This window comes from Gambusia affinis, linkage group LG03 (genome assembly GCF_019740435.1).
Source record: "Gambusia affinis linkage group LG03, SWU_Gaff_1.0, whole genome shotgun sequence".
In the NCBI taxonomy this organism is placed as follows: domain Eukaryota; kingdom Metazoa; phylum Chordata; class Actinopteri; order Cyprinodontiformes; family Poeciliidae; genus Gambusia; species Gambusia affinis.
Window position 1 is genome coordinate 7864059 of NC_057870.1, and position 27538 is coordinate 7891596.

At 40.5% G+C, this 27538-nt stretch overlaps 2 protein-coding genes across 7 annotated transcripts in view; one reads left to right on the forward strand and one right to left on the reverse strand.

Moving 5' to 3' along the window:
* The first annotated feature begins 9835 nt into the window (after nt 1-9835).
* cabin1 (calcineurin binding protein 1) overlaps nt 9836-27538 on the forward strand; it is a 61021-nt gene continuing 43318 nt past the window's right edge. For 2 of the 6 annotated variants that reach the window (XM_044112667.1, XM_044112671.1), the window contains exons 1-6: nt 24097-24318; nt 25559-25614; nt 25705-25797; nt 25886-25999; nt 27071-27205; nt 27325-27505. In XM_044112667.1, the coding sequence (XP_043968602.1) occupies nt 25612-25614; nt 25705-25797; nt 25886-25999; nt 27071-27205; nt 27325-27505 (526 nt within the window). In that variant the 5' untranslated portion in view covers nt 24097-24318; nt 25559-25611. Of the gene's footprint in view, nt 10461-24096; nt 24332-25558; nt 25615-25704; nt 25798-25885; nt 26000-27070; nt 27206-27324; nt 27506-27538 lie in introns of those variants that run through there. The other 4 variants (XM_044112670.1, XM_044112672.1, XM_044112669.1 and 1 more) reach the window with 3 other exon arrangements.
* neflb (neurofilament light chain b) lies at nt 20058-22819 on the reverse strand. Its single transcript, XM_044112674.1, has 4 exons — nt 21540-22819; nt 21313-21437; nt 20809-21227; nt 20058-20738 (listed from the first exon to the last, which is right to left on the reverse strand). The coding sequence occupies exons 1-4, from the start codon at nt 22665-22667 to the stop codon at nt 20524-20526; spliced, it is 1887 nt and encodes a 628-aa protein (XP_043968609.1). The 5' UTR covers nt 22668-22819; the 3' UTR covers nt 20058-20523.

Sequence of the window (27538 nt, forward strand, 5' to 3'; positions counted from 1 at the left end):
CCCGTTTCCTCTCGACGGAGGCAAATTAAGTTTCTTAATTAAGACAAATTTTTAAGATTTATCTAGAAAACAGCTACATTTATCCCGGGGTTTTGAAAATAGGCAGTATACTGCTTCAAACTAAGAGAAGTATCAGCTAAAAGAAAATGATCCAGTAAAGTACCAAGCACAGAACACAATATGTGTAAATATGCAAGGGTCCGAAGCGATTCAGTTCTATTTCTAAAGGATATATATTGGTGCCTTAACTTTTGCAAAAGGCCGCCAACATTTCAAAATTATTCTTTTAAATACGACTCAGAATGAAATTGGCAAACTTTGCTTGTTTTTCCTGGAAGGCCATCAAAAATTGTCAAATGGCAACCAAGCTAAATAATAAAAAAAAAAAAATCACCTGAATCCAGTCAACAGTGAGAGTTTCAATAAACTCAAAATGCATGAAAAGCATCTTTGTTGGTATACTTCCAAAACAGAAGCAACTGTCTGCCACAAAAAAAATAAATAAAAATACATACGGACTTTTCAGCATTCAGCCTGCCAATCGCCTTCCAGAGCCAATCATGGGGAAAATGGCTGATATAGATCAATTCCAACAAATTGTTGCAATCAAACACTTACACTTTCAACGGACCTCTTCTCTACGGCACTATTTGATGACTCCTTGCTAGAGCACTTTTCATACAGGAAACTATTCAGCCAAGGAAGAGACAGTTTACGGTAACAGATGGTGGTGGGAGAAAAAGAAAATATGATTATAATATAACTAGATTGGCCCAATCACATTTATGGCCAGTCTAAACTTTTCATTACACGGCAGGGGATCTAAACAATCCAGATTTAAGCTTCACCGGAAGTTGAAGAACCAAGCAGAAAAGAAAATGATAATGTGCCAAAGCAACGGTGCTAATCTGAACTGCATGTATTCACAGTTTCACCTGAGGTAGCAAGCCTCGGTTTTAGCTTTTTAAAAACGATGTTATGATCCACAAGAGGCTTACCATCCTACTTTAGGAGATACAAAAACATTCCTACAAAGATATGCCTTCTGCTCATGATACTGCACAGTAACATTTATGCTTTACCACTTAAACGAGCAATATAACAGCGGCTTACTTTAGATGAAATACACCAAGAGCTTATTCATCCCATTCCAGTGCTTTAAAGTCTTTCTCTCCGGTTGTAAATAATTTGCTGTCCCTCCCACTAACTTCTGCTATCCACTGTTGGTTAGCTAGCTAAAAGAAGGATGCTAACTGCACCTCTCTCTTGCAAAATGCAACTTTATGCAAGTGTTTCTGGATCGTCTGGGTACGAAAACATTTGAAAAAGATACTATTTGCACAAATGCTTCATTCCAGTGACATAAAATTATGTAGTTTTAGATTTTTCTCAAATGAGAAAGAGGAAAAACTTGTAAACAATGCTATTTAGAATTTCTTTTTTTTTTTTTAAAGCATTTTTGTAAAATACAAGCATCCAAATATCACAATTTTGCAAAGATAACAAAATATGCTCAGCCAGGGAAGGTTAAAACGTGATTATTATCCAAGCTTTTAAGGGTACAGTGTCTCCATATTTGACTATTTTTACAGGTATTCTGTTATTGCATCCTCCAGAAAAAGAGTAGTGATATTAGCAGCCACTAAAGCATTCAGAGGTACAATTTCCCTCCAGGTAAACACCAGTTTGTACTCGAGCCAATTCTGCTCAGGCAGGATGTCTCTTGGAAAAAAAAAAGTAAAGGCCTCAAATGAAAAGCCTTGTGCCTCACACTTACTGTCTAGACAGCCAAAGATGATCTGTGGCTCCTAAAACTGTTCTCTAGCTAATCAGACTGTATTGGGCTACCCATAAATCAGAGAGTTAAGTCTAAAGTTCAGAGCTAATAGTGCAAAAAGGAACAAAATTAGATCACTGTGAAGCTTCATCTCTTAATTCAGCTTTTTTAAAAAATCCTGCCTCAACATTTAGCCCAGAGTAGATTATGTAAGGCTTATCTAAATTAGGGGGAGGAAGAGGAAAGAGAGTATAGTGCAGTTTGCTGAATATTAAAATACTTCACAATTTTATTTTAGGCTTTAAACATCACAACTGGCTCTCCATCTTTGTTAGCCTTTTAAAGCTGGGAACAAGGTCAGCAGTTATCTCCGAATCGCAACCTGCAATCAGATCTGACACTGCAAGGTGAGCCTTCAGATTTAATCACCGTGATTCATGGGCGAGTTGGAAATCCGGATCGCTAAAGAGAAAGAAAATAATTCGTTGTCTTATGCTGAAGAAGGAGGGAACGTCTGAAAGAAAACACATATTACGTACTTGACACGGTTTCAATACGTTCAAGTCAAAGTGCTGCTTAAAATATTTCTCAGCGGACCAAAGCGAGTGTCCCCGTGATTCAGCCGCTTTGTGACATTAATGGCTGCTCCCTGCAGAAATCTCAGCATAGTAACAGACCACAGTGGACCTGCAAATATGGAGGTGTGAGGCATCATTATCACGGTATGTTCACCAAACAGAAATATAATGCACACGCCGCAGGAGTCGCCGATATAAGTTTTGATCACAACTTGCCTACCAATTATTTTTACTTGAAGAGGCCATTTGCCTGGGGGGGGTCTAGTAATACATCCAGGGAGCATTATTGCTCAGGTGGGTACAAACACTACCTGTTAACCTGAACGGCGTAAAGACGGCTGCTGTGAAGAAATTCACTGAAAGAAACGTTTGACACTTTCCTGCTACCTGCATTTTGTAGGACAATGACATTCTCAAGAGTTATTTAGTGCAAACCTTGGACTTGAGTTTGAGCATAATTTTTTATTTTTTTTACCTTGAAAAACCATACTGGATTTTTCAAGAATTCAATTCATAAGTACTTTATTAATCCCAAAGAGCAATTAAATTCAATTCAATTAAGATTTCTTCTCAGAAATCATTGTTTACCCCTGACTGCCATGCAGACATGAAAATGTTTTGAGGGTGACAATTAAGGGATTAAAGTAAAACTCTTGCAAGTCGCACATAATTCTATTTAAAAAATAAAAACAATAAATCTCTAACAGTCCTTAAGAAAATCTTTGCTTAACCATTGTTGATAGTTACAGATCTACCAGCTGATACTCAACACCAGGAGAATTTGCTCATCCAAAAGGAAGTGGGGCTGGTGGATCCCTGACTCAAACGGTCAAGCTTCGTAGTAAAAAGTTTGTTTATTCATGCAATGATATCTTGGCACAGTTTAAACCTCGTATTGACACACCAAAGACACAGATTAACTGCTTTACCTGTTTTTGGCTGGTTAGGAATAACAAATTCAATTTCCTGACTTCAGTAATAGAGAAAGAAAAAGTATTTTTCCACTTTTGATTTCTTGAGTCAGAAGAATCTTACATGCGCTAAGCTTACGATGTATTTAAACAATAGAGAAAAGCCCACATGATGAATGAGTTTGGGCTCTTCCAAACAGACAACGACCCCAAACTTAACACCACATTAGTTACAAAGTGGCTGAAGGACAACAAAGCTAATGTTTTAAAAATACAATCCAAATGCTCTGATCTCAGTCCAATAAGACAATTCTACCAGATACTAAGAAACTTTTGAAATTCAAAGAAGCTTTTAAAAATTGTAAAAGCAGGAAAAGGTCGGGATGGATTTAATGTCAGACAGTGTTATTCTCATCTCGTTTTTGCACGGTGTGCGTAAACTTATGGTTTCAACCGTATGTATGCGCTTATCAAAGACAGGCAGAGCTACTTTATATTGGGAGCGGCGATCGCTTTTTTTGACCGGTGACCAGAATCATTCAATTTTCAGCTTGACCTGCTTTTACGGATGACCAGCAGATCATTAGGCTAAAAGAAATCTAATTTAGTGATCAGCACAGAAGACACGTCCTCACAGTGACACAATAAACCACACTTGCATGTAAGCATGTTTATGGCGAGTAAGATTTCTGCAGAATCAGGAAGGAATTGAACAAACCCCGTCAAACAGGCCAAAAAAATAAAAAGGTGCAAAGTGAGAAGGGAAACTGCAACTTCATATTTATTGCTAATAATATCCATTATTAATCTGTAGTACCTTTACTATTTTAGCACTATACAATAGTGGGACATTTGAAGTACTGGCCTTAAATTCTTCAGTTTTTTTTCCAAAGGAAATATAAAATACAGAGAAGTTTGAACGTGAACATTTTCAGTTCTAAATTTATATGTCCTTATTTCACGCCACACTTGGAACCAGTTGCAAGCTTGCGGAAAAGCTGCACCAAGAGTCACGGTTTCCAGTTTTTTCACTCTTGAGCTGGACAGTAATTTTACCCACATCCGGTCACCTGGAGACAGCTCCATTTTTCGATTCCAAGATAGGAGAGCCGTGTAAGTCGGCGAGTTTGAAGCAAATCTAGAAAAGCTACAGTGAAAATTATTCTGATCAAACTTTGGAAAAGTAAAGGATAATTCTCACATAAAAAAAAAAAAAAAGAATTGTAGTTTTGGCCAAATTTGTACACCTTGGCATTTCCAACCATCTGGAACAAACAGTTCTCAAACTGTGGAACAAGTATCAATTGTGGTACTCAGGCTGAGCTTTACTGGTGCCCAGAAGACATTTTGACACATTATCTGCATGGTAAACACAGAGAAACTAGCTCGGATGTCAAACTAATGAGCGCAGCCAAAAAGAGGAGTTGCTGAAGCACATGAAAAACTTCTCAAAAGATTAAGAGCAGTGGAAAAAATGTTAATAACTCCCAGTATAAACTAAAGTAGATCATGATGAACCAGGAACAAGTGATACTTATTTCTGAGAACGGTATCATACACAATGGGATAGTTTAAGTTTTTCTACTTTTTTTTTTTTTTAAGTGAAGTTTTGTGGAGTCATTATCACTACTTGCCCCCAGCCTGTAGCAAATAAATGTCATTTCACACCAAGTCAAGAAATCATCAAAGAAGTTGATTTCACTTCGGTTCATTTTGTCAAATTCAAACGACACAAACTGAAAATTCTTACATCCCTGGAATAGAAAGTCATATTATTGTCACACAGCAGGGAAATTCATGTGTCACAACAGGAAGATAAGGTAATTGAGAGCATGCAGAGTTGCAGACTATACGTTAAGGGCAAAGTTACAAAACAAGAGAAAATAATACAGTACAGTTCTTAAAAATAGCACACTCAGATTAAAAAAATGTGCAGCTGGAATGTAAAGAAAGAAATGTATACATGTGCAAAAAAAAAAAGCAAAAAACAAAAACTGGCTATTTACAAAAAGTGTGCAAATAAAAGGAATCTTATATGAAATGAGGAAACTGCAAATGACAGCAGAATTGTAAAGACTGATGGGAAGAAGGATCTGTAGTAATAGTACTTTGTGCATCAAGGATGCAGAAATCTGTCTTAAAGTCAGCTAAAAAAAAAAAAAAAGTCAAGCTGTTGATCTTCTTCCGCTCTGAAGATTTCTTCACTTTTCTAAAACACTCAGTGATATAACATCCGGCTTCTGCAGGTAGGAGAACTATAATAATCTCACACAGCTTCTCTTCATGAAACTTTAATTATCCCCTCAACTGTGTTCTAGTTCCAAGTTTGAAAACCAGTCTGATTGCTGTTCAGTGACCAGGCTGATCTACTATTAGCAACTCAATGTATTTCTCTGCAAATAGAAAGAGCGTTTTATACAAGTAGTGTTTCACTTTAGCTCTACATTGGTAATGACATTGGTGTCGGCTGATGATGGTGATTTATTTAACATATTGGTGCAATAAGTAAAACCGGGCTGGTGATAAGAACCAAAGTTTATTTCCATCTTGTTTCTGTAGGACAAAGAAGCATAAAAGCAGCGTCAGTGGTGTGGCCATTTTATTTTTATTTTTATTAATAGTATTAAAGCTTGGTGTTGGCTTTTACATGCAACCACATTGGATTTTGCGGCAGGTTTGGTATGAAACGTCTGACTTTCACCTTGTGAATTCACACATCAGAGATGGGGAGGGTTCTCTTAGTTGATTGCTTTAAGACTTTAAGACTCAAATTCTGAGTAAAAGTACAACATATAAATGAAATACATCTTTCAGAAACATCGTGTAGCGTGAATGAGACTTTTTTTTTCTTTTAAGTTCAAGTTCTTCATCATTACTGCTTGAAAATGTTAACCACCAGTAGAGTGATCCTTGGAAAAGCTTTAATGAAGTAGACTTCAAAATGCAAAACTGTGTCACATAACAGGGTGTGCTGTAATTATGAAGTCTGGAAAACATTTGCAACGTGTTTCACAGGGATGTATGCAACTGGCTATACAGTTACGAGATGTGTGGATAACTGGGTGTGCCGTGCTTGTGATAGTTAAAGCAGTCACAAACGCCAACAGCAATAATAGAGGCCTGCTAAAATCACATCATCCCCCTCCATCGTCAACTATATCGTCAACAGATTTATTTGTTTTTCAGGCAAAGTCAACTGAAGTGGCATCAACTGAGGTGATTCATCCAAAGCCCCTTCTGGAGGCATCATCTCGTTCCAAGACCTGCCGGTTTCAGCACTTCATCTGAGCCTCAATAGGGTTTTGCTCCTCCTCCGGATGTAAAATTAGGAGGCTCTCCCATTGTGACTTTGTCACAGATTCACCATAAAAGATAAGCCGTCTATTATCAACATTTTCCTGTTAGCAATCATGATCTAACTGATAGTGTTGAAAAACTTTTATTTATTTATTTTTTTGTTTTTTAAAAAGCCTCTTCTTCTCTTCTTCCACCCAAAGATGCTGCCGTCTGTGTTCGAGCGCAGTCGAGGTTCACTAATAGGATTAAAAATGTAAGCCTTTGTACAGGGTCCGATGGCATTTTGAAGATTAAGAACAATGTCAGTGACTTCTGCCCCGCTTCTGGGGAGAATGGCTGCACACTCAGGCACGCCGCCCGTTTCAGAACACCTACGGTTGATCGTAAAAGATTTTCCTGAACATCACCTGCTTACACAAGGTCATATATAACCAGGAGGTAGGACTGTTATGGGTTGAAATATTTTCAGTGACAACAGCAGCGGCGGCTCAAGCTCAAAAGACTTTGCTCAGGCCTTTTATATCGTCAAGAGGAGAGATTAGTCAGGTCAGAGTACACATTTATACCTGCTGCAAAGACTATCTGAACTGGATGTTTTCACTGCTGTCACATTCTGGCTTTTTTCTTTCCCCTCCAGGAGAAGGTCACCTGCTTCTAGATCAGGAAATGCTGATAAAGTTCTGTGTAACTTCAAGCTAAGATTTATTGATTCACAACCTAACAAAACCAACAGCCAGCCTACCTGTGCTGGTCATAAAACAATAACAGTTAACCTGATAGAGAGAGAGCACTACTGCAGCTTCTCCCTCTACATACCGACAGGTTTCATGCGGGGTCAGTTTCTGAAGCAATAGCCAAAGCTTTAGAGATCCAATACTGTTCAATCTGTCATACTGATATGTAAATAGTATGGCACAACTGCAAACGAGGGATGCACCAATCCACTTTTTTCACTTCTGATACCGATACAAGTATCTGAGGTTTACTATCGGCCGTTACAGGAAAAAAAAGTGCTGAATTTACTAAAAATTACAAATGTATCTGATAACTCTGCCCCAGTACAGCACACTTAAATACACCAATAGATTCACAAGCTTGGGGAAACACGTAACAACAACACAGATTTAATTTGTTCAATCAGTGCAATTAAGAGTATAGAACAGCCAAAGTAAAATAAATAATAAATAAACTGACAAGAACAATAGGTTGACTACTTTGGTCAAACGTGCAAAATTAAACTGTAACAAAACTTCCTTCAAATGGTTCAAAAATGGAAATTAGCAATTCTAAACATAACGTAAAACAAGTAATGAACCGTGACGTCCCTCAGAGCACAAAAATTTGATTTACACTGAATAGATTGGGCACATTGTCACCGATGCCCGAGTTAAACCAATACAGATATTAATATCGGATCGGTGCAAACCCAACAAGAAATGGTCTACCATCTAAATTGGTCTATATGTAAGAGTGGCAAGAAGTGCCCCCTGTAGACAGACCCATAACGCATCCTTCCAGTGAAACATAGTGCTGGCAGCACCATGCTGTGGGAATGTTATTCATTAAAAAGGGAAGCTGGTCAAAGCTGATGGTAAAAACTAATGGAGTGAAATACATGGTGACCTTGGAAGAAAACCTGTTGGAGGCAGAAGACCTACACAAAACATAATGAAGGCTAATTTCAAATGGTTTATATCACAGCTTATTCATTTACAAGAATGGCCCAGTCAAAGTCCAGATCTAAACCCAGTTATGAATCTGTGCTGAGGCTTACAATAATGTTGCTTTCAGTTGTTCTCCATCCAATCTAAATAAGCTCAAGCATTTCTGTCTAAAGACTCCAGGTCTGAATGTGCAAAACCAGCGACGGCAGCAATATGTGGGTTCACAAAGTATTGATTCAGGAGCGTTCGATGCAAATCCCCATCACAATGTTCTGATTTTCATTCACACAGCATGTATGCTTGTCCTGCAACTTTGAATTCATGAGCCACTTTGTGTTTGTTTTTCATATAAAAGCCCAATAAACTCCAATGAAGTATGTGATTAAATGAGGGAAAGTTCTAAGTGTCCGTACAAACACATAAAGACACCAACACGCAGCATTTATGTGGAGACAGCTGTACACGCAATTACATTCACACAAGGAACAAGACATTTTGAATCACATTTAGAGACAGAAGCTAGCTCAGGACTGTTGGGGTTTTTTTTCTCTTATTTTCTCAGAAAATAGTGGGAGTTTTTAATTAATGAAGCACTGAAATCAAATTGTAACAAGACAAAAATCTTGTTTTTCCCTCTTTTTGTGAAGTGACTGAACCGACACTCAAAGGCAACCAGACCCACATTACTAAATGTTTAATCTGCCAGTTCAGGACACACACACGCACGCACGCACGCACGCACACACACACACGCACACACACACACACACACACACACACACCAAAAAACAGGTTGAGATTACTCATAAAGTGAACTGTGCAGATTATTACCTAGTGGGCATGAATAGCTTCCTGATATCTTGCACATTCATGCAGACTGTAGATACAATTGTAGGTGAAAGAGCCACACCTTGTTGCAAAACCTTGTGGAAACTACCTTTTCTTGAAGTAACACAAACCTGTGGTGCATTGTAAAGTTGACTATGCTGTTGCAAGTAAAGCCAAGCTAAATAAGATTTATGTACTCTGAATCTACATACAATACAGTACAGACCGCCTCAGGCGCTTCCATGGAGAGTCCCTAAAGGAGATCTTGAGGGGTGGGCAATAAAATACCTTAAGGCAAAGCGAGGACTCATTTATGTTCATTGGTACTTCAAGCGGTTCTCTTCAGTGAGATTAGGCTCAGGAATGCCTGGTATGCTCTCTGAACTCCTGGCCCTTTTCCATGTTTCCATAACACCTATTGCGGATCACTGTTCAGCTTTGGTATTTTCTTCTCTCTGTTTTACCCCGAAAACTAAGTTACAAACAACCAGGAAGGTGAGCTTCCTTGTATTTGGAAGAAGAAAAAAAAAGAGAGAAAGAAAAAAAAACTAGACCTTTGTTTTAATTCCTAATACGCGGACAGAAAACATAATGTGAAAACATAGAGTTCCCTAACTTTTCCCCGAGTCCTGTTTGTTTTGAAGTTGGAGAAGTTGCTGCTGGGAGTTAGAGTCGGCTGAGAGCAAAACACGCCAAGTTAAATACGAGCACTTACCGACGCCGTACTTCTCTTTCTTAGTGGGAATCCAGCGGGTCATAGCGGGAGGGATGGGAGGGGATGTAAAAAATTGGCCGAATAAATAAATTACTATGTACACTTGCTCAACGAGGACGGGTGGTGCGCTCCAGCTCGTCCCGAAGCCTTACAGTTCCGCCATCATGACTCGTAAACGGGGAGGGGAGAGGAGGGCGCAGCCCGGCGGGGAGAGGGGGGGATACAGGCGGGAGTCACTCACACAGACACCCGCTCTACCAGCTCGGGTTTTGTGTCTCATTCAACTCCTGACATCATTCCTCCTATTTCTCGAACTGTTGCTCATAAATCCCCAAACGAGCTCAAATTGAATTAGTCATATTAGATTTAGACAACGGTGCCTTGCTTTTGCTTCAAGGACTGTTTCTCTCAGTGTCAGTTGTTTTGTTTTAAGCTCAATCCAATTTGCTAGAGTTATCTCAGTCATTTTATCCCTTGTCGCTTAATTAAGGTAGTGGTTAAAATGTCCCACTGAGAAAAGCAACTGTTCTGAAAGGGACAGGCACAAACCACTCTTCTCTGATTCCTACTAGTATGGGTTGGATATGCCTCACTGCCTAGGGCATCACAGCCTTGAATTCACCCTGATTTTCTGGTGTTAATTTGCATATCCTGCTGATGTCAAGTGGACAGTCCTCAAAGTTGTGGAGGGTAAGTGTGCATAATTGTGTATACTGCTGCTGACTACGGACAAATCAGCATTCCGACTGATTTAAAATGTAAAAAGCTGCATTGGTCTGCCTGACCAATTGATTTAATGGAATACAGTTTGATATTTATGGCACCTTTGCTCTGTTCCAGCCTGCTTATTCCAAATTAGTCTGAGTCTGTTTTTGTTTTAATTTCATTTTAAGGACTACGAAACATAAAACAAAGTATGATATTCTGCATATTCTTTGATTGAGATCACAGTTTTAAATCCCATATTAAACAAATCTCTGTAGTGGCCATCCCGTGTTCGACTTATATCCTCTGCTCCTTTGCCACCTTCTCTCTCTGCCTCCTTCCTGTCAGACTGCTGTCAAATAAAAGCCAGTAGGGCCAAAAAAAAAAAAAAAGCATACCTGCAGAAGCCATCTATTTGGTTGTGCGTTGACATATTTGCAAATAACAGACTTTGAAAAAGGTTTGTACCCTTTAAATGCTGTATTTCATCTAGTAAACCGGGCAACAAGTTATTGTATGAATTTTAAAAGATCTTGTTTTGATGCAATATTAGATCACGCATGTTTTTTTAGTCATACGGATATAATTTCTCTTACTTCTGAATTCACAAATCACCATTCTGTTAAATGGTGACCTTAGCCCATTGTTTACTTATGTCCCTTATGTCATGTAGCTCTGCTTTCGACGGTCTAAATGTTAAAGCTAGCTTACTTATCTCGTCCTACTTTACCGCCCCTGAATTCACCCTGACAGCTCCTCATTAGTTCCCAAATGAGCTTCATATGTCAAGTTAGATTGAAGCCACTGTCGCTTGCTCTGCTTGAAGGAATCTCTCTTTTAGTGTGAATAGTTCATTTTTAGCAGGAAACTGCGCACAACCTGACGTTCAGAGGGGACTTGTGGTAATTAATTGAAACTGAGATGTAAATCACTGATGCGTCATAAATAAATGATCACCCGGTTATTGTTTTTAATTAAAGCTTGATGAATTGCATTGCAGGAAGCCACTCTGGCCGTTTCCAACAAGCACCTTCTGTGTACTCCGGGTGAGCGTGAACGGACCAGATATTCTCACAGGCTTGATTTGCTTTGACTGCACGTAATACTTCATACAAGCCCCACAATTAATTGATGCATCTGCTGGTTTGTCCGTCAATGAGATGAGACTTCCCAGCCCAGGGAAGCAATTTACAGCTGTTGGCTCAGAGATTTTGGTAGTCTGCTCAGCCTTTTGTTTGCCCATCATGTGTGTTTCTGTTTATGCAGCCCCACCGGTCAACCAAATGGCGCTGTGTGTAGTGCTTAACCGTCAGCGGCCTTTTGTCACTCAGGGAGGCTGCCAATCATTCATCCTTCGCCATCTATCGCGGAAATGGCCGCTTTAAAAACAGCTCCTGATGATTTACGGCTGACACGATTTGATTGGGAGATTTCATTGAAGGCTTTTGGTTTTGCAAATTCAGAGCAGAGCCATTGAAAAATGTACCGTATATAGCAGCAGCAGGAGCAGCAGCAGCTTTGCTATATAGGCTGTCTATGGGTGAAAAGACAATCAGCTTACTCAGAGCCGACCCCCTGCTGGCGTAGGGGGCCCTTGAGAACACATAAAATAACACAGAACAGATTAACAAATGTGCTAGGTTTAAAGATGCAAAGGAAAATGTTCAAAGCGTACACATACGGCTCGAGAAGAGTGTTAAGGAGATAGTTGTTAATCTGTGCAGTGGCGGTTCTTGCATGACGCCCTGAGGGGAGCCCTCAACACCTCAAGCCCCATAGATGGATCGATAGGTCTGTCTATGTGAACAGACATGTTACATTTATCACAGATCTCGTAATCTAAATTAGTCCTAATATTTAAAACAGTCTTGAAAATTACTTTTCTTGTGCTTTTACCAATAAAACTAACATTTTGTGTATCGCAAGGTGGGCTTAGAAGTCCAGATGATCAATTGCAGACCCGATTCTATTAGAACAACAGTGAAGAGCAGCTCCTTTAATATTGCACTTCAAATATGATGGCAGCTTCAAGTTTGTTTACCAGTGCCTCCGCTGTCCTCAACGCTGTACCCCTTTCTTCTTTTATTGACCGGACGTTAAGTAAGTCTTAAGTGAGCTCTGTGCTCACTGGACATTGTTTTGTTGAACCGGTGCCCCTTTTTTCCCACAGAATGATGTCAAGTTACACAGAGATGTTGCCAGGGGGATCACTTGTACTTACTTGTATGATTTTCTCTATCTTCTCTGTGGTTTTATCCATTGGGCCTGTAGTAAGTAATAGGGGGGCTATACATGTACTTTATGTTGTATCTTCCTCGGTTATGACTTGAGCTTTTCACAAGATTACTGTGACCTATTTCTGGCTGAGCTGTAGGTGCTTGCGGAGAATTCAGATTTATTACATGGTGGGGGGGGGGTCTAGTCTTCTTATCTCCTCATGCCAATTTCACCTTTGATTTTTTTAAATAAGTTTAGCAAAACCAGCTGAATCAAAGAGAAAGAACAGCTTTTAGGCTTTCAACATGTTTTGGTTTTTTTGTTTTTTAAAAATGAAGAAAGATTTTTTTTTCAAAAACAATTGCAACATTGCCATCACCTGTCTGCCCTGCGTTATTGCATCTTGTGAAATGTTCATTCCTGATCAAATCTACACACATGCAGAGCTCTGCGTTTCACTTGGAGATGAATGCACCACAACCAGCAAATAAAAAGAGAGAGAGAGAGAAGCCGAGCCTTTACAGGACATCCTGTCTGCTCTCATCTTCAACATTAGATCACCATGTGAAACGTCTCAGATGTGCTGGAGAAGCCTCAAACTCATGCAGTGCCATGTTTAAGTAATAAGGTTGTTTTTTTTAAAAAGCAGTGGGGGGTCTGTATATATCTAAATTTAAAATCGAGCCATGAGCAGATGTGTGTGGTAAATGGAAACAGGTGTACATGTCAACAGAGATCCCGAGCAGCTGGAACATAAAAAGGGCTGCGTGCCTCGTTTTCAGCATGAAAGGCTGGAGGAAGTCTTGGTGAGCACCGGCATTGTAGATTAAAACGCAGCCATGGAAGTACCGTGGTTGTCCTCATATGGGGATATACTGCCTGTTTACTCTGCCTACAGGCTTCTCAGTGTGTTGCCAAACAGATGATTGAACATCGAGAATGACAGACAGACTAATAAATATGCTCCCCACCTAACACTCTTTCTCTCTCCTACCTTGCACAGCTTTTTTGTTTTCTGCTTGTGTGTGTCCACGCTTTAGTGCCTGTGCATGCACGACTGTTTTATTCATTCATGATGAAGCACATCCAGCATCCATATGCATGAAATTCTATCTATATATAGGTATATATATATATATACATAAAGCTTGACCTGAATTGTAGTCATCTGTAGCTGGCATAACTAAACAAAATGAAGTGTAATTCTTTTTATGGAGTGCAAAACTGCAATGCCTCAGAGGAAGGAAGGGGATGTGATCAGAGTGATCTGAACATACAGGCGGACGGCCTGAGGGAGGGGTCTTATTCCTCGCATACAGGCAGACCAAACACAGGCCTAATGGATTTATGGGTCCACAGCCAGAACCGCATGACGCCAGAAGCAAATAGGGGTCGAGCATCCACCTGCTTGTCTGCCTACGGGTCCCGGTAATTGGTGGGTCTAGCAGCTCTTTGAGGATAGGTCAGCACACTGCCTGTGAACAAGTACTCAACGTCCCGCAGCTGAGTTTACGTCTGAGGCTGGCTTTTGTGGAAGGATGCCGTGTTCACACTTAACAACTTTCATGGCTGGGAATGATTTCATTTTTTGTTTTTTTTTGAGGTACAGTTCCTTTTATAGCTCCTTAAACTTGAATTTTGGGATCTTATGTGATAGACCAGCACCACATAGTGCATAATTTTCACCTACTTTCTACAACAAGAATGTCTTTCTGCAACAATAATGTGTTGCTGCCTTTATTCTGATAACCCAAAATATAATCCAGTGATATTTATACTACTGAGAGATTAATTAATAAATAAAATGCACCAGTGTGTAATTTATGCTCACCATTAATCCAGTGGTTCTGTGAAGGTCTCATGCATTTTGTGAAACAAGCTTCATCATAAGGACCAAGAAACACACCAGTAGCAGAAAAATCTTTAGCAGTGTTAGACTGTAAAGAATTCAGTTCAATAAAACTTTATTTGTCCCCAAGGGGAAATTTAAAGACAAGGTGGAGCAGCACTAGCAACATCTACACTTTAAAAGCATCAAAACAAAGGGTTGTCATGTAAAAAGGAAACTCTTGAAACTAAAAGCTGCACGCATTTGTTTGTGAGGGTGAAAGGGTTGAAAAGAAGCTCAGGTTTAGGACCTAATGCAGCAATCTCTAGTTTTGACAGTCTGAGCACAGATCAGAAAAAAATGATTCTAAACATTTGAAAAGGGACAAAGTAGGAACAGCATACCTGCAACTTAACCTGACATGTCCGGCAAGGTCAGCATCAATACGAGAAGCATGAAAGACATCCACGGCAATGCTTGAGGATCTGCACAGAACCACATTCTAGCAATCTTTCATGGTCATGGCAGCATCATGCTGTGAGGAGTCTTCCTTTTAGCTGGGATTTGGAAACTGGTTTGGGTTATTTGTTAAAAAAAAAAAAGAGTGGCGTTAAATACAGGGCAATTCTGGAAGAAACCCCGTTACAGGCTGTAAGCGACCAGAGAGCGGGGCAGAGCTTCACCTTTGAGCTGCTGCTATTTTAGCCTCACCATTTTTTTCTCTTTGTGTAAACAGTCTGTTGTTGGGGGAGTTTATGGTACAAATATACGTGCGTATTTTAAAGAGTAAATAGTTTAGTTTTCTTTTTTTTTTTCATTGTACTAGGCAATGAGTGAGCCAGTTTTCTGCAAGCAGCGACTTAGGGTTAGCGTCTCCTACAAGGAACTTGCTTTTCTGCTCCCTGACTGCGGCTGATGAGCGCCAGCTGGAGGCTTCACCTGCCGGTCACACCCTACGGAGCAGGAAGGTCGGACAAATACAAACACACACACACACACCCACAATCCAGCGCGCAACCTTCGACATTCAGTCAGAGCTACAGTGGAATCATAGCCATGAATTATAGGCAATATTTAAACATGTAAGTTTGCAGGTGCTCTCCCTCCATTCTCACCGAGCAGCTTGAGTCATTTTGTGAAAGAAAATTCACTCCCTAAAAGTGCAAAGCTGCTGAGACATACCACCCAAAAGATTTAGTGGTGTCACTGCAGTGAAAAGTGGCTCTACAAACACACATTTCAGATTTTCTTTACAAAAACGTTTCAAAAATAATACACACATTTTAAGTGTGTATTATTTTCCTTCTGCTTTGTGATCATGCACAAAGGTTGTACTGGTAACCATGAGATACACTATAGATTAAGTATGTGGCCAAGTTAAAGAAGTGTGAATACTTTCTCAATAGACTGCAGCTGCATAAGGTCAGATTTGTGATTTAAATTGCTATAACTTTATGCCTTCCAGGAAAATTGTGTAATTTTTGCACAGCCATTTTCAGTTGTTTTTTTTTGTCACCTGCTTTAAAGTAAAACTAACCTGACTGCTGGAAGCGCACAGTTAAATGCAGGCAATCTCAGAATTTGATTCTGTACAGGGGGAAAAAAAAAAAGACCTATTGCACAGCTTTATTCACGTCTTATTTCCAGCTTGCTTCACAAGACAAGATTGTATCCGGAGGCCATACTTCTCAGCGCGGTGAGCACATGAAACCATCTGACATTTGAAGCTGTAATCCCTATGTACATCAAGAAAGAAATATCTGGTTTTCAAATTGAAGTGAGATGCCTTTGCATGAAACGTCTCTTGCGTGGTGTCCTCCAGGAGATCGGAAAGTCTCTCTCTCTGGGACGCTTTTTAATTAGGTGATTGCCTTAGATCAGCAGAGGGAGCTCCAGCTCTTATCTAGATTTCCTTTTTGTGTGGGTAGCCTCAGCGTAGCTGTGTGATATCTGAAACGACAGACCGCAGTATGACAGCCTGTGAAGGCTGCGTGTGGCCACCAGGAATTTGAAACCCATTATCCTGATGAAAAATGGGGGGGTTTTTTCAAGAGGAGGAATATCATCTATCTTAGAATGGGAGGAGAAAAAAACACTAATTAGAATTTTTAGTAACATATCTACTTAAGAGCTCTGTTCATTTAATTTCATATTTTGCTGATGTTTCAACAGTCAGTGTTGCTGGTTGCCTATGTTGATACAAGCAGTAACTTCGGTGTATTGTAGTGGGATTTTGTGTAACAAGAAAAAAAAAAAAGAGATGTGGAAATGCAAAGTAAAAGAAAGATTATTGATAATTAAAAAAAAAAAAAAATTTGCTAAGTGTTGCATGCATTTGTATGAAGACTTCAACTACATTTTACTACCATCACAGCTGCATGAATGTTTAAAACAGCTTTGTACTTCTAGGGAACAAGGTTTGTTTTTACCCTCTCTTTGCAAAATAAAAAATTACGGTAAGTTCAAATTCAAAAGTACTTTATTGAGCCCAGCTGGTCTACTTTAAATCCATTTTAAACTAATATGAAGGATTCATATGTCTAAACCCAAGCTCAATCAGAGGATAGAAATCATCTGTAAATTGTCAAGTTAGGTCTGGATTTAAACTGAAATATTGTAATTAATTAATGCTTTTTTTTATTTTTTTATTTTAAACCATTCCATTGTTGCTCTGACTGTGTTTAGTTTGATTATCCTCCTGGAAAGATGAACCTCAATCTGGTGTTTTGCAATTATACGAGTTTTCTGTCAGGATTTTCCCGTATGCAGCTTTAAACATCTCCTGTACAGCTTCTCAGTTCCTGCTGATGAAACCCTTTCTCACAGCATGATGCTGCCACCACCATGGTTTATAGTGATGTGCTGTTTTAGCTTTCCTCCACAAGACATGTTTTGCATGTGGACCAAAAAGGTTCCGGTTAGTCTAATTTTACCAGAGCATCTTTTCCCACACCAACTCATGCTGTACAAAGTGCTTTACAAAGAAGAAGAAGAAGAAAAATGTTCACCCCTGAAACTTTCACATTCAGAATAGTTCTTCTTCTTTTTTTTTTTTCTTTTTTGTGTGTGTGTGTGTGTGTGTGTGTGTGTGCGTGTGTGTGTGTGTGTGTGTGTTAGCAAGCTGTACAATCATTTCATCTCCTCTTTCCACCAGAAGCCGGAGTTGTTGTTGACGCCTCCTTCTGCTCCTTTAAACTATTCTAAGTCTCCCCTCCCTCTGACATAGTGTGCCCCCGGAGGAAGCAAAGAGTCATAGCATTTGTGTAGCAGTCAGTTCACAGCCCAAATGTGGAAGATGAAACGCGGATGGAGACTCGATGTGTGAAAGATGAAGTGTGATAAAAAAAATAATACAGCAATGCTCTAATAGGCTACATTTACAGGGGATCTGTGCCCCACTGTGCCCTCCGATGCACTGAGACACACTAACGGAGCTGAGAAGGCGAGGCAAGTGGGAGAAGGGTTTACCGTGTCTGTTGGAAGAGGCATTATCACTATCACTGCAGCTTTTTTCTAATCCAGTGAGGAAGCATTTGCAGTATTGCTGTCTCTTGTAGTGATGAAATGAGAACTCAAAGGAAAGCATCTTTTTTTACAAAGCATGATGTCAAACAATTAATTTAAGTGCTTCTTTGGGCGGGATGGAGTCTGTAGCAAAGGAAGACGACAGATGCTGGTAGACTGTGGCTTGTTTTATTTACAAACACAATGTTTAATGTTGTCTTGTTTGTGTTAAAAAGAGATGAGTTGGTATCAAGGGTATTTCAAATGGATCTAACATAAACCAATCTTCATGGTCACAATCAGTGCCTTGAAGAAGTTTTTATACTCCTTGAAGTTCTTGGCAGTTTGTCAAATTGCAGCCACGAGGTTCAGTGTCTTCGACTCAAAGTGCATAATTGTGAAGTGGAATAAAAAGGATCCATCCATTCATTCATCCATTATGTTCTACTTGCTTGAGACATACCAGACATACCGATCATGGTTGTCCTTTGGAGCCCCTATACCAGGGGTGGGCACTCCTGGTCCTGGAGGGCCGGTGTCCTGCAACTCTTAGATGTCTCCCTGGTCCAACACACCTGAATCCAACAGCTGAATCACCTCCCAAGTGCAGTCAGGTTCTCCAGAGTCCTGCTAATGACCTCATTATTTGACTCAGGTGTGTTGAAGTAGAGACACATCTAAGAGCTGCAGGACAGCGGCTCTCGAGGACCAGGGTTGGCCACCCCTGCACTATACATTTCTTTGCCAGAAGGGATTTACCAGTGAGTTTTGTGTGTGTCAGGGTCTTCTCGTACGTGTACCTGGTACCATATATCCTTGTCCTCCCAATTCTCAGCTACGTTCTACTTTGTTTTGGTCTGTCCAGACAACATACATCGAAGATTTTATTATACGTTTTGGGGAGCTTAAGTGCTTTTAGAAGACTCTGCATGTGGTTATGTTAGAGAGATAAAGCGATATGCAGGACAACTTCCGACACATCAATCAGAAGCTCAAACCCATGCTTGGGATATGTGTATTTATCTAAATCAGAGAGAAGAGGAAGTAAAATAGTCCAAATGTGAATTTACGTCTTGGGTTTACTTGGGAAATATCAAGTGATCTTTATGTTTGACAAGTGGGATGTGAAAATCTCTGGAAATGCCTTAGAGATGCCCTCACCTCGCTGCCAAAGAATAAACAGTCTGTCCTCTGTCAAGGTTTTAGTGCAGGGAGATATGTCTCTCTTCCTCTCTTCATCCTCCTCTACCGCTCTCTGTCTCTCTCTTCCTAATGAAATAATGGCACTCCTCTCTTCCCCCCAAGCCTCCCCTACTCTTCTTGCCACTCTGCTTAAATCGACATTTGGCCAGATTCTCCAGTGCAGCAGAAGCTGAGTCATAAAGGTTTCAGTGGCCTGATTTATGGACAGTGATGTGGATGAGGGGCTGGGGTGTTGCAGGTTTGGGGGAGGAAACGGGGTGGAGCGGTGGGTGAAGCAGTGGAAGAAAACACTGGCGTCAGCTCGCTGATCACAAAGATATATGTCAGCACAGAAACCATCTGCTGATTTCAGACGAAGACGGAAGGAGTGCAACTGCAGACTGAAACATGATAAAATGTTGATTGTGCAAGTTACCAGAAATCTGTTGCTTTGCTTTGTCCAGATATTTGCTATTTCCAGATATTTAAATCTGGAAATTAATGTCTGATCAACCTGTATTTAGTTTTAGTTTTTTACTGCACCAATTGACTTGCTGACTCTGCTGGTCTCCTCCAACACACTCCCCCACACCTCTTTCAGCCGTGGGCCAATATATCACTGCGGATACAAGTTATGGACTTCTGCCCATCATTTATGTTCCTTTATTCCCTTACATTAACCTCCATTAACATTCTGCTGAAAATGAGGTGTGTTGTTTTAAGCTCTAAATAAACAGGCAGCTCCAGGCTAAAAAAAAAAATAATTAAATGAATGCAAAATCCTTTTTTCTTGTTTGTGAGTCACACAGCTTGGGTATTGAGTCTAATTTTGTGAATATGCGTTTTCTGTGTGTGGCGAAGATGATTTGAATTGACTCCTCACTGCACCCGCCTGTTTATGTAAGTGTAAAATGAAAGGCGTGGAGGCAGCTTCAGGTTGACAAGGCTTCAAGGCTTTATTGGGGTTCAATGCAGCACATTTTGAGACTCAAAGCACTCAGTGGGGAGTTGAGGTAAGGCATTTTTAAACCGCGCGTTGCACCCAAAGACAGTTGGATAAGCGCATTTTTGGTGACAGTTAAAGCACCTGCGAATAGATCCACACACAGCAGAGTCTATTCCTGACATCTCCCGTCTTTATTATTTTCCTTTGTTGTTGCCATGTAAACATGTGCATACATGCTGTTAGTGTTTCAAGTAAAACATACAGAGGCCTCAGTGACCAAATATTCCGAGTTCATGAGGTTTGCTTTTTTATTTTTATTTTTTCGATGAGGCATCTCTGCTTATTGAGCACCAGAAAACTGATTCGTCAGTCTAAACTTTCTTATCAGTTGTTTTTGCGGATTTCTCTTTGGTTTCCACCTCTTCTTCTGCTTCTTTTTCACCTTCTTCCTCCTCCACCTCCTTTACACCCTCTTCATCGCCTTCTTTTTGCTCACTGTCATCTTCATCTTGGGGTTGGCTTTCTTCTCCCCCTTCTTCCTCCTCTTTTTTGTCTTTACCCTCCTCCTCCTCGTGATCCTCTTCATCTGTAAGGAAACATTTGAGCACAATGGAATGTTCTATTCATTGTCAGAAAGGTAAAATGGCAACACTAACCTTCTCCTTTTCCTTCCTCTTCTCCCTCTTCTTTCTCTACTGCTTCCTCTCCCTCTTCTCCTGCTTCCTCTTCCTCCTCAGCCTTTTCTTCATCCTCTTTCTCATCTGCTGCTTCTTCCGCTTCTCCCTCCTTCTCCTCCTCTTCCACCTGCTCTCCCTCCTCCTCTTCTTCCTCTTCCTCTTGAGGAGGGCTGGACTCCGCCTGCTGGGCTTGGCTTGCGGTTATCACGTCTTCAGTGAAAAGTGACGGAGAGTACAAGCGGGAGCTCAGCAGGTATGGAGCCGCAGAGCTCAACAGAGACTGGGTGGAGACCTGCGCTCTTCCGTAGGCTGGAGTAGGACCCATGGCCTGAGAATAAATGTTGAAGGATCCTTGTTTTGGCACGTTCAAGCGATTCTCCTCCCCTTCAAGAAGCTTCCTAGTGGGACGAGGCAGCAAGCAAAGGTCTCACGGTTACAATGCAGTGCATAAAACTCTGCAGTGAGTGTGAATTGAGCACTTACCTATATGCTGCAATCTCAATATCCAATGCCATCTTTACGTTCAAGAGGTCTTGATAGTCTTTTAGGTAACGAGCCATGTCATTCTTATTTGCCCTCAATTCCTCCTCCAGTTGACCTATTGTGTCCTGCAAAAAGAGAAGGCACGGTAAAGTTCAAGTTGATCTGACATCTAAAATGAATTTCCCCATTGCTCTTCTCCACTACTTTCCAAAGTTGTGTTTGTTTACCTGCATTGCAGAGATCTCAGAACTCTGTTTCTCTTCCACCTCCTGCAGTTGGTTTTCCAGAGCCTGGATCATCTCCCGGCAGGCGTCAATCTCCAGGGTTCTGTCTTTGAGCAGTCGGCGGTACTCTCCGGCCTCATCCTTGGCGCTGCGTGCGCTCTCTGTACTGCGCGTGGAGCCTACCGTCATCATGCTCATCTTGCTGCAGAACCAATCCTCTGCTGCTTGCAGGTTGCGTTGTGCCATTGTCTCGTACTGGCCCCGAATGTCACGGAGAGCGGCGGAGAGGTCCGGCTTGGAGACCTCCATCTCCACAGCCACCTCGACGCTGTATTGAATTTGGGCCTGCAGCTCAGCAATCTCACTCTCACAGAGGCGCTTCAGGAAGGCCAGCTCATCCAGAAGGGTGCCGACACTTTTCTCAAGCTCGGCCTGGCCCAGGGCGGCTTCGTCCGCTCCCTTCCTGGCATCCATGAGCCGTCCTTCTGCCTCCTCTCTGCCAAGGACTTCGTCTTCGTAGCGCTTCTGGAGGTTCTTCAGCACATCCTCCATCTCATCTCTGTGATCCTGGGCCGCTTGCTTCTCGTGGCGGGCCTCTTCCACGGCGGTACGGAGCTGGCGGATCTCTTGTTCGTACAGGGCCCGAAGATTGGAGGGCTCTGCCTGCCTCTGCCTGAGCAGCAGCAGCTCCGTCTCCAGCAGCTTGTTCTGCTGCTCCAGCTCATGGACTCTGTCAATAAAGCTCGCAAAGCGATCATTGAGGTCCTGGAGCTGAGCCTTCTCCTGGGTCCTCAGCTGTTTGAACTCGGAGCTAACTTGGACCGCTTGCTCAAGGCGGAGCTCGGTGGCAGCTGCAGCAGGAAGGACGGGGGAGTGTCTCGGAGGAGCTCTGGTGGATGTTGTATAACTTCTGCGTGAAGATGCATAAGATGGCATTGGGGCTGAATGCGTGGAGTAAGCAGACCTGGATCCAATTCCTCCTCCAGCTCCATATCCTGCATTGCGCACAACTACTCTCCGCTTGTAAGTAGAAGGGAGATAAGGGTCGAAGCCAGTTGAAGTCATGATTTCGTAGATCTGCCGCTTCGTCCCAGGGTATGTGGCCGTGATGTCTGCACAGTGAATCTGCATTACTCTGGCTTTTATAGAGACTGTAATGACTGTGACGTAAGCTTTTTTTTTTTCTTCCACAGTGCTGACGGAAAGAATTGATTATGGTCCTTGCCAGCCAGCAGAGATGGGGAGGAGTGTGTGTGTGGGTAGATGAGGCGGGGATAAGTAACGATGGAGCAAAATGGGCTGCAACACACAGGGTCACCGAGGACATTAACAGTCTACTGTTACTCCTGAAAACTGCAGAGGAAGCTACAGTTTTACCGCATAAATCCTCAGGAAGATATCAACCTATTGATATCAATCTATCAAGCAGTTTTAGAGTTTTGCATCATTATTTTATGTCATGTGAAAGGAACGCTAAGGGATCAAACATTTGGGTCGTCCTGTGAAAGAAAGGAAAAAAGAAAGAAATACAGGAAGCAGGACAGGACAGAAAAAGGACAGAAGGAAGGAAAGAAGAAAAAAGAAAAAGGGAAAAAGAAAGAAAAAAGAAAGTTAATTGAAGGACTTCATGAACACGATTGCCCTCTAGCGGCCATGTGTTTAGTATGCAGCTCGAACATTACTGAAACATTTGATTTTAAAAATATGTTTAAAAACGAATGATACAAATTCATGTTTGTATGTTACTTGCAGTTTTTACATTATACATTTCATACGAAAGAAAAAAAAAATCATCATAAAAAAAAATCTTACAGTGTCCTAAATGCATTTATTGTAATGGTCAGAAATTCTGGAAGACCTCCTGTTTCAGAATTGAGTTCAACAACACCTTATTCACTCCAGACAGACATTATGTTACATTGTTGTAAATTCTCTAACATAAAGGTCATAGAGTTCAATTTTCATAAACGTTTCTTATAATTGGTGACGCATTGCTTTTGTTAAACGTTGTCAAAATACATCGAATGTGCTAAAGTGGAAATACTGATCATTTGTGACATGTCTAAATAAGCTAACGCTTTATTTCTTCATTTCACTTTATCACAAAACAGTTGTTAATAAATAAATTTACTGTTTTCTTATATGCCGGCCTAAAAATGGGTTTTAAAAGTTTCTAAATGGTAAATAACATAAAAGCACGTTCTATGGTCATGATTTGGCTGGGTACGCTTTTTAACGCTCAGCCGAGGGAGGACCTGGGGAGGACTGCTGACAAAGTGGAGTGGGAGGAGTTCTCATTTTAAACGGAAACAAAGCATTTTTCGGACAAGAGAAGGTCAGAGACATCTTGCCCATATCAAAAATCACAACGGGCAATAAGAGTGAAATGGTCAAGACGATTCTCCGGTTTTAACTTTAAAGAACACCTGCTGAAAATATGGACTAACCAATCCGGCGTAACGATTTGCTTTCCGGGATGACAAATAGTGCGTACCCGATTTCCACATTTCTCTGTTGTTTACGAAATTCTACTTGTATCAAAGCATTTCATTGGTTACATCTATACACTCACAGAGTTTTGACCAATGACCGAGAATTTTACTAATTGGCGGGTAGCAAACGTCTTCTGCTGCAAACGTCCCCGGGTCCATGACTTTCAGCAACAAAGGATGATGAATAAAGTTGATTTTCTCATTTATCACTGAAATATAACCACTTCCGCATCTGTTTAATATCCCGCTAATGTGCCAGAAAAGTAAAGCAGGTACTGCGACGATGGATGGTAAGTTACAAAGGTTAGGAAACGATGATTTGCTCTGTGAGACACAAGCTAATGTTAGCTCCCTGAATTAGCTTTTGCACAATTAGCAAAGCAATACATGCCTATAATTTCTCTTAATGTAAAGCATTGCCCCATATTAGGTGAATTATAGTTATAGTACAAACTAAACAGCAACCATTGTGTTCGGGGATGTAGTTATGTTATTCAAATACTGAAATAAGTGTGCTGTCATTATGCTAGTCAGGCTAGTTGAAGGGACAATTCGGTAAAGTTAGCTTAGTTTATTAGCTGATACGGCTTGCCCTTTTATTTTAATTCTCTGTTTGGTGTGTCTTCTGGGGCTATTATCATCAAGTAAATGGAATAACTCACTAGTCAGCTGGCATTGGATTGTGGCTTTTATATTGAATGTTACAAATCTATTAGGTCTACTACAATGAATGTACTTATCCATAACTACAGTTCCCGGTTGGTGTTAGAATAAACAGACATGATAATATTTCTTTTTTTTTTTTTTAAATAAAATCGACCTGACTGGGATTATTGTGCTGTTACAACAGCTAGCAGGTGTCCAGAAGTTGCAGAACTTGGAGATTGTCCCAAATTAATATTCCAATAAGTTTGTATGGCACTCTAAACCATAGCATTATGCTCCCACTGCCATGCTTGAGAGTTGGAACAGTGTTGTTGAATCTGAAAACCTTGCCGTTTCTAAGAGGTGTTTTTTTTTGTCAGTTTTTATGGCAGAATAGTTTAATCTTTGTCTTTATGCAAGTTCATATTCATTTGAAGATGACAGCTCATCTTCAAATGAACAAGATTGGTAAGATGGTGGAAACTTCCCAAACAAACATGAGAACGGGTTTTGAAAATTTCACATTCGAATTCTCCTAAGCCCCGACTTTAATGCTATTGAAAGTTTAGAAATTACATGACTAAAAGCAGGGGAAACCAAACAATTTAAATTGGGTAAGAAGAAAGTTTAAATATCCAGTAAGAAAAATGATAGAAAACTGAAAGTTTGTGGTTTCTTCGCATCAATTAAACCAAATATTAGTTGAGGTGCATATATATGTATCAGCATTTTCTATACCCCATTCAATATCATATTGAATGGGGTATAGAAAATTGATTTTAAATTTAAAGATGTATTTTTTGTTATATGTTTTATCATCATTTCAGCCTTAATGAGTGTATGCAAATTTCTGACTCGGGTCGTATCATTTTCTCAAACCTTCAGAACCGGTCAAACATTCGCCGTAACAGTTGAGAGGCTGCTTTAAAAATATTAAAATGGTAAGCTGCGCTCAATATTCTGTTTTGCCCCGTCCACCTTATCATGTGATTTGTTGTTGTTAGTGAGTTTGTTGCCGTTGACCTTTACAGATTCGAATTGCGGCTCTAAATGCTGCTTCGACAGCCGCCGATGAGTGTCAGGACCCTCTGAGGAACAGCAAGATTCAGACGAAAGAGGCTCAGGTACAGACTGAATGACGCCGAGCAGCATTTACGCCGATCTTTGCATAGAAATTAATGACCTCTTCTGACCTTGAATTGACCTCCGCAGGAAGCCGAAGCTTTTGCTTTATATCACAAAGCTTTAGATCTCCAGAAACATGACAAGTTTGAGGAGTCCGCCAAGGCCTACCATGAGCTGCTTAAAACGCCACTGCTCAAAGAGGTAAACTCACCTGGGTGTATTAAACAAAGCATGATGATTCTGTTAAGAGTCACACTGTTGCTAACCTACAGAATTAGCTGTCGATGTTCATTTCGGGCTTTTGAAATTGAATGTTCTTTATGTTTTTGTTTTTTTTTACTAATAAAATGTACTATTCTTTTTGACAGTTTTTAAGTGGACCTATTAACTCAAATGTTTTTCACTACACAGTTTTACATAAACAGTATATTTTAGCTGTTGTAAGAGTCTGAGGGAAAAACAATGCACCCCACAGCTCTGTGCATAAAGATCACTCCTTCTTTTAAGGTCTTGCAACTAAAATCTGCATAATTTTTTGGTGGGACTAAAACCTACTTATACTAGATATGTTATTTAAATGCCCTGGAAAAATGTCTGTCATATTCTCCAAAATAAGAGAATAAATACGTCTAACGTCTTGAGGAATTTTTAAATCGATGATCAAAACTTCACAGATGTCGAACTTTACCCAACTGTAAATTTACAAAATCACCAATTAAGTTAGTGCTTTAGAATTTATCCTGAAAAGTTAATGAAGGGAAAGTCAGTATGCTAAACATTTCCAAAGTCAGCAAAAATGCTAAAGAGCTAAATGAAAAATTAGTGGATGAGTGGAAGTATGTCTACTACTGAGTTACAGTCAGATTTGGTTCCACAACGTTGGACTTTATGTAGAAATTAGAGTTAACTTTACTTCGGGGCATCGGACTAAAAGCGGTTGACTATAAATACATATAAACACATGCCGCATTTAGATACGTACTCATAAAAAAAGAAGCAAAAAAGAAAAACCTTTAAATCACAGTTTTTCTTTCACTTCACAAGTTTGCACTCCTGGCATACCGTGTAAAGTACCAAGATAATTTATTCTGCTGTTTGTAGTCTGAGAAAATATGAAAAAGTTTAACCCTATGGGTACTTTACTAAGGTGCTGTATATAGTTGTAACCCGACACTTCTAAACTGGTGCTTTAACGCTGTGATACGACTGCTGAATTGCCGTTTCTGTGCTTTGCCCTTGTTGTTAAATCTTATGTACTACGTAATATTTCAGGCCATGCCCTCAGAGGATCAAAGAGTGGGTCTCAAGCATCCTGGACTGATGCTGAAATATTCCACCTTTAAAAACCTTGCCACTATGGCTGCATCCCAGGACGACTTGGAGAAAGCAATGGAGTTTTATTTGGAGGTAAACACTCCATTCTTACGGTTAATTCTAAATATTTTTGTTCATGTCGCCGCTTTGCTTAATATTTTAATTGATGTGAATAGTAGTGATAAATATATGTTATTACTTTTTCCTTTCAGGCTGTCATGTTGGACTCAACTGATGTGAACATGTGGTATAAAATCGGTCAGGTGGCTGTGCGACTTGTCCGCATACCTCTGGCGCGTCACGCGTTTGAGGAGGGCCTGCACTGCAACCCGGACCACTGGCCATGCCTGGACAACCTCATCACTATTCTGTACACCCTTAGTGACTATACCTGTAAGTAATGCACATCATCACCAGCTCAATTCT

Coding starts and splice junctions, on each gene's coding strand:
- neflb (XM_044112674.1), bottom strand. CDS start 22,667: ATGCAGATTCACTGTGCAGACATCACGGCCACATACCCTGGGACGAAG. Junction 21,438..21,539: donor CTGAGATCTCTGCAATGCAG/GTAAACAAACAC, acceptor CTCTTTTTGCAG/GACACAATAGGTCAACTGGA. Junction 21,228..21,312: donor ATTGAGATTGCAGCATATAG/GTAAGTGCTCAA, acceptor TCGTCCCACTAG/GAAGCTTCTTGAAGGGGAGG.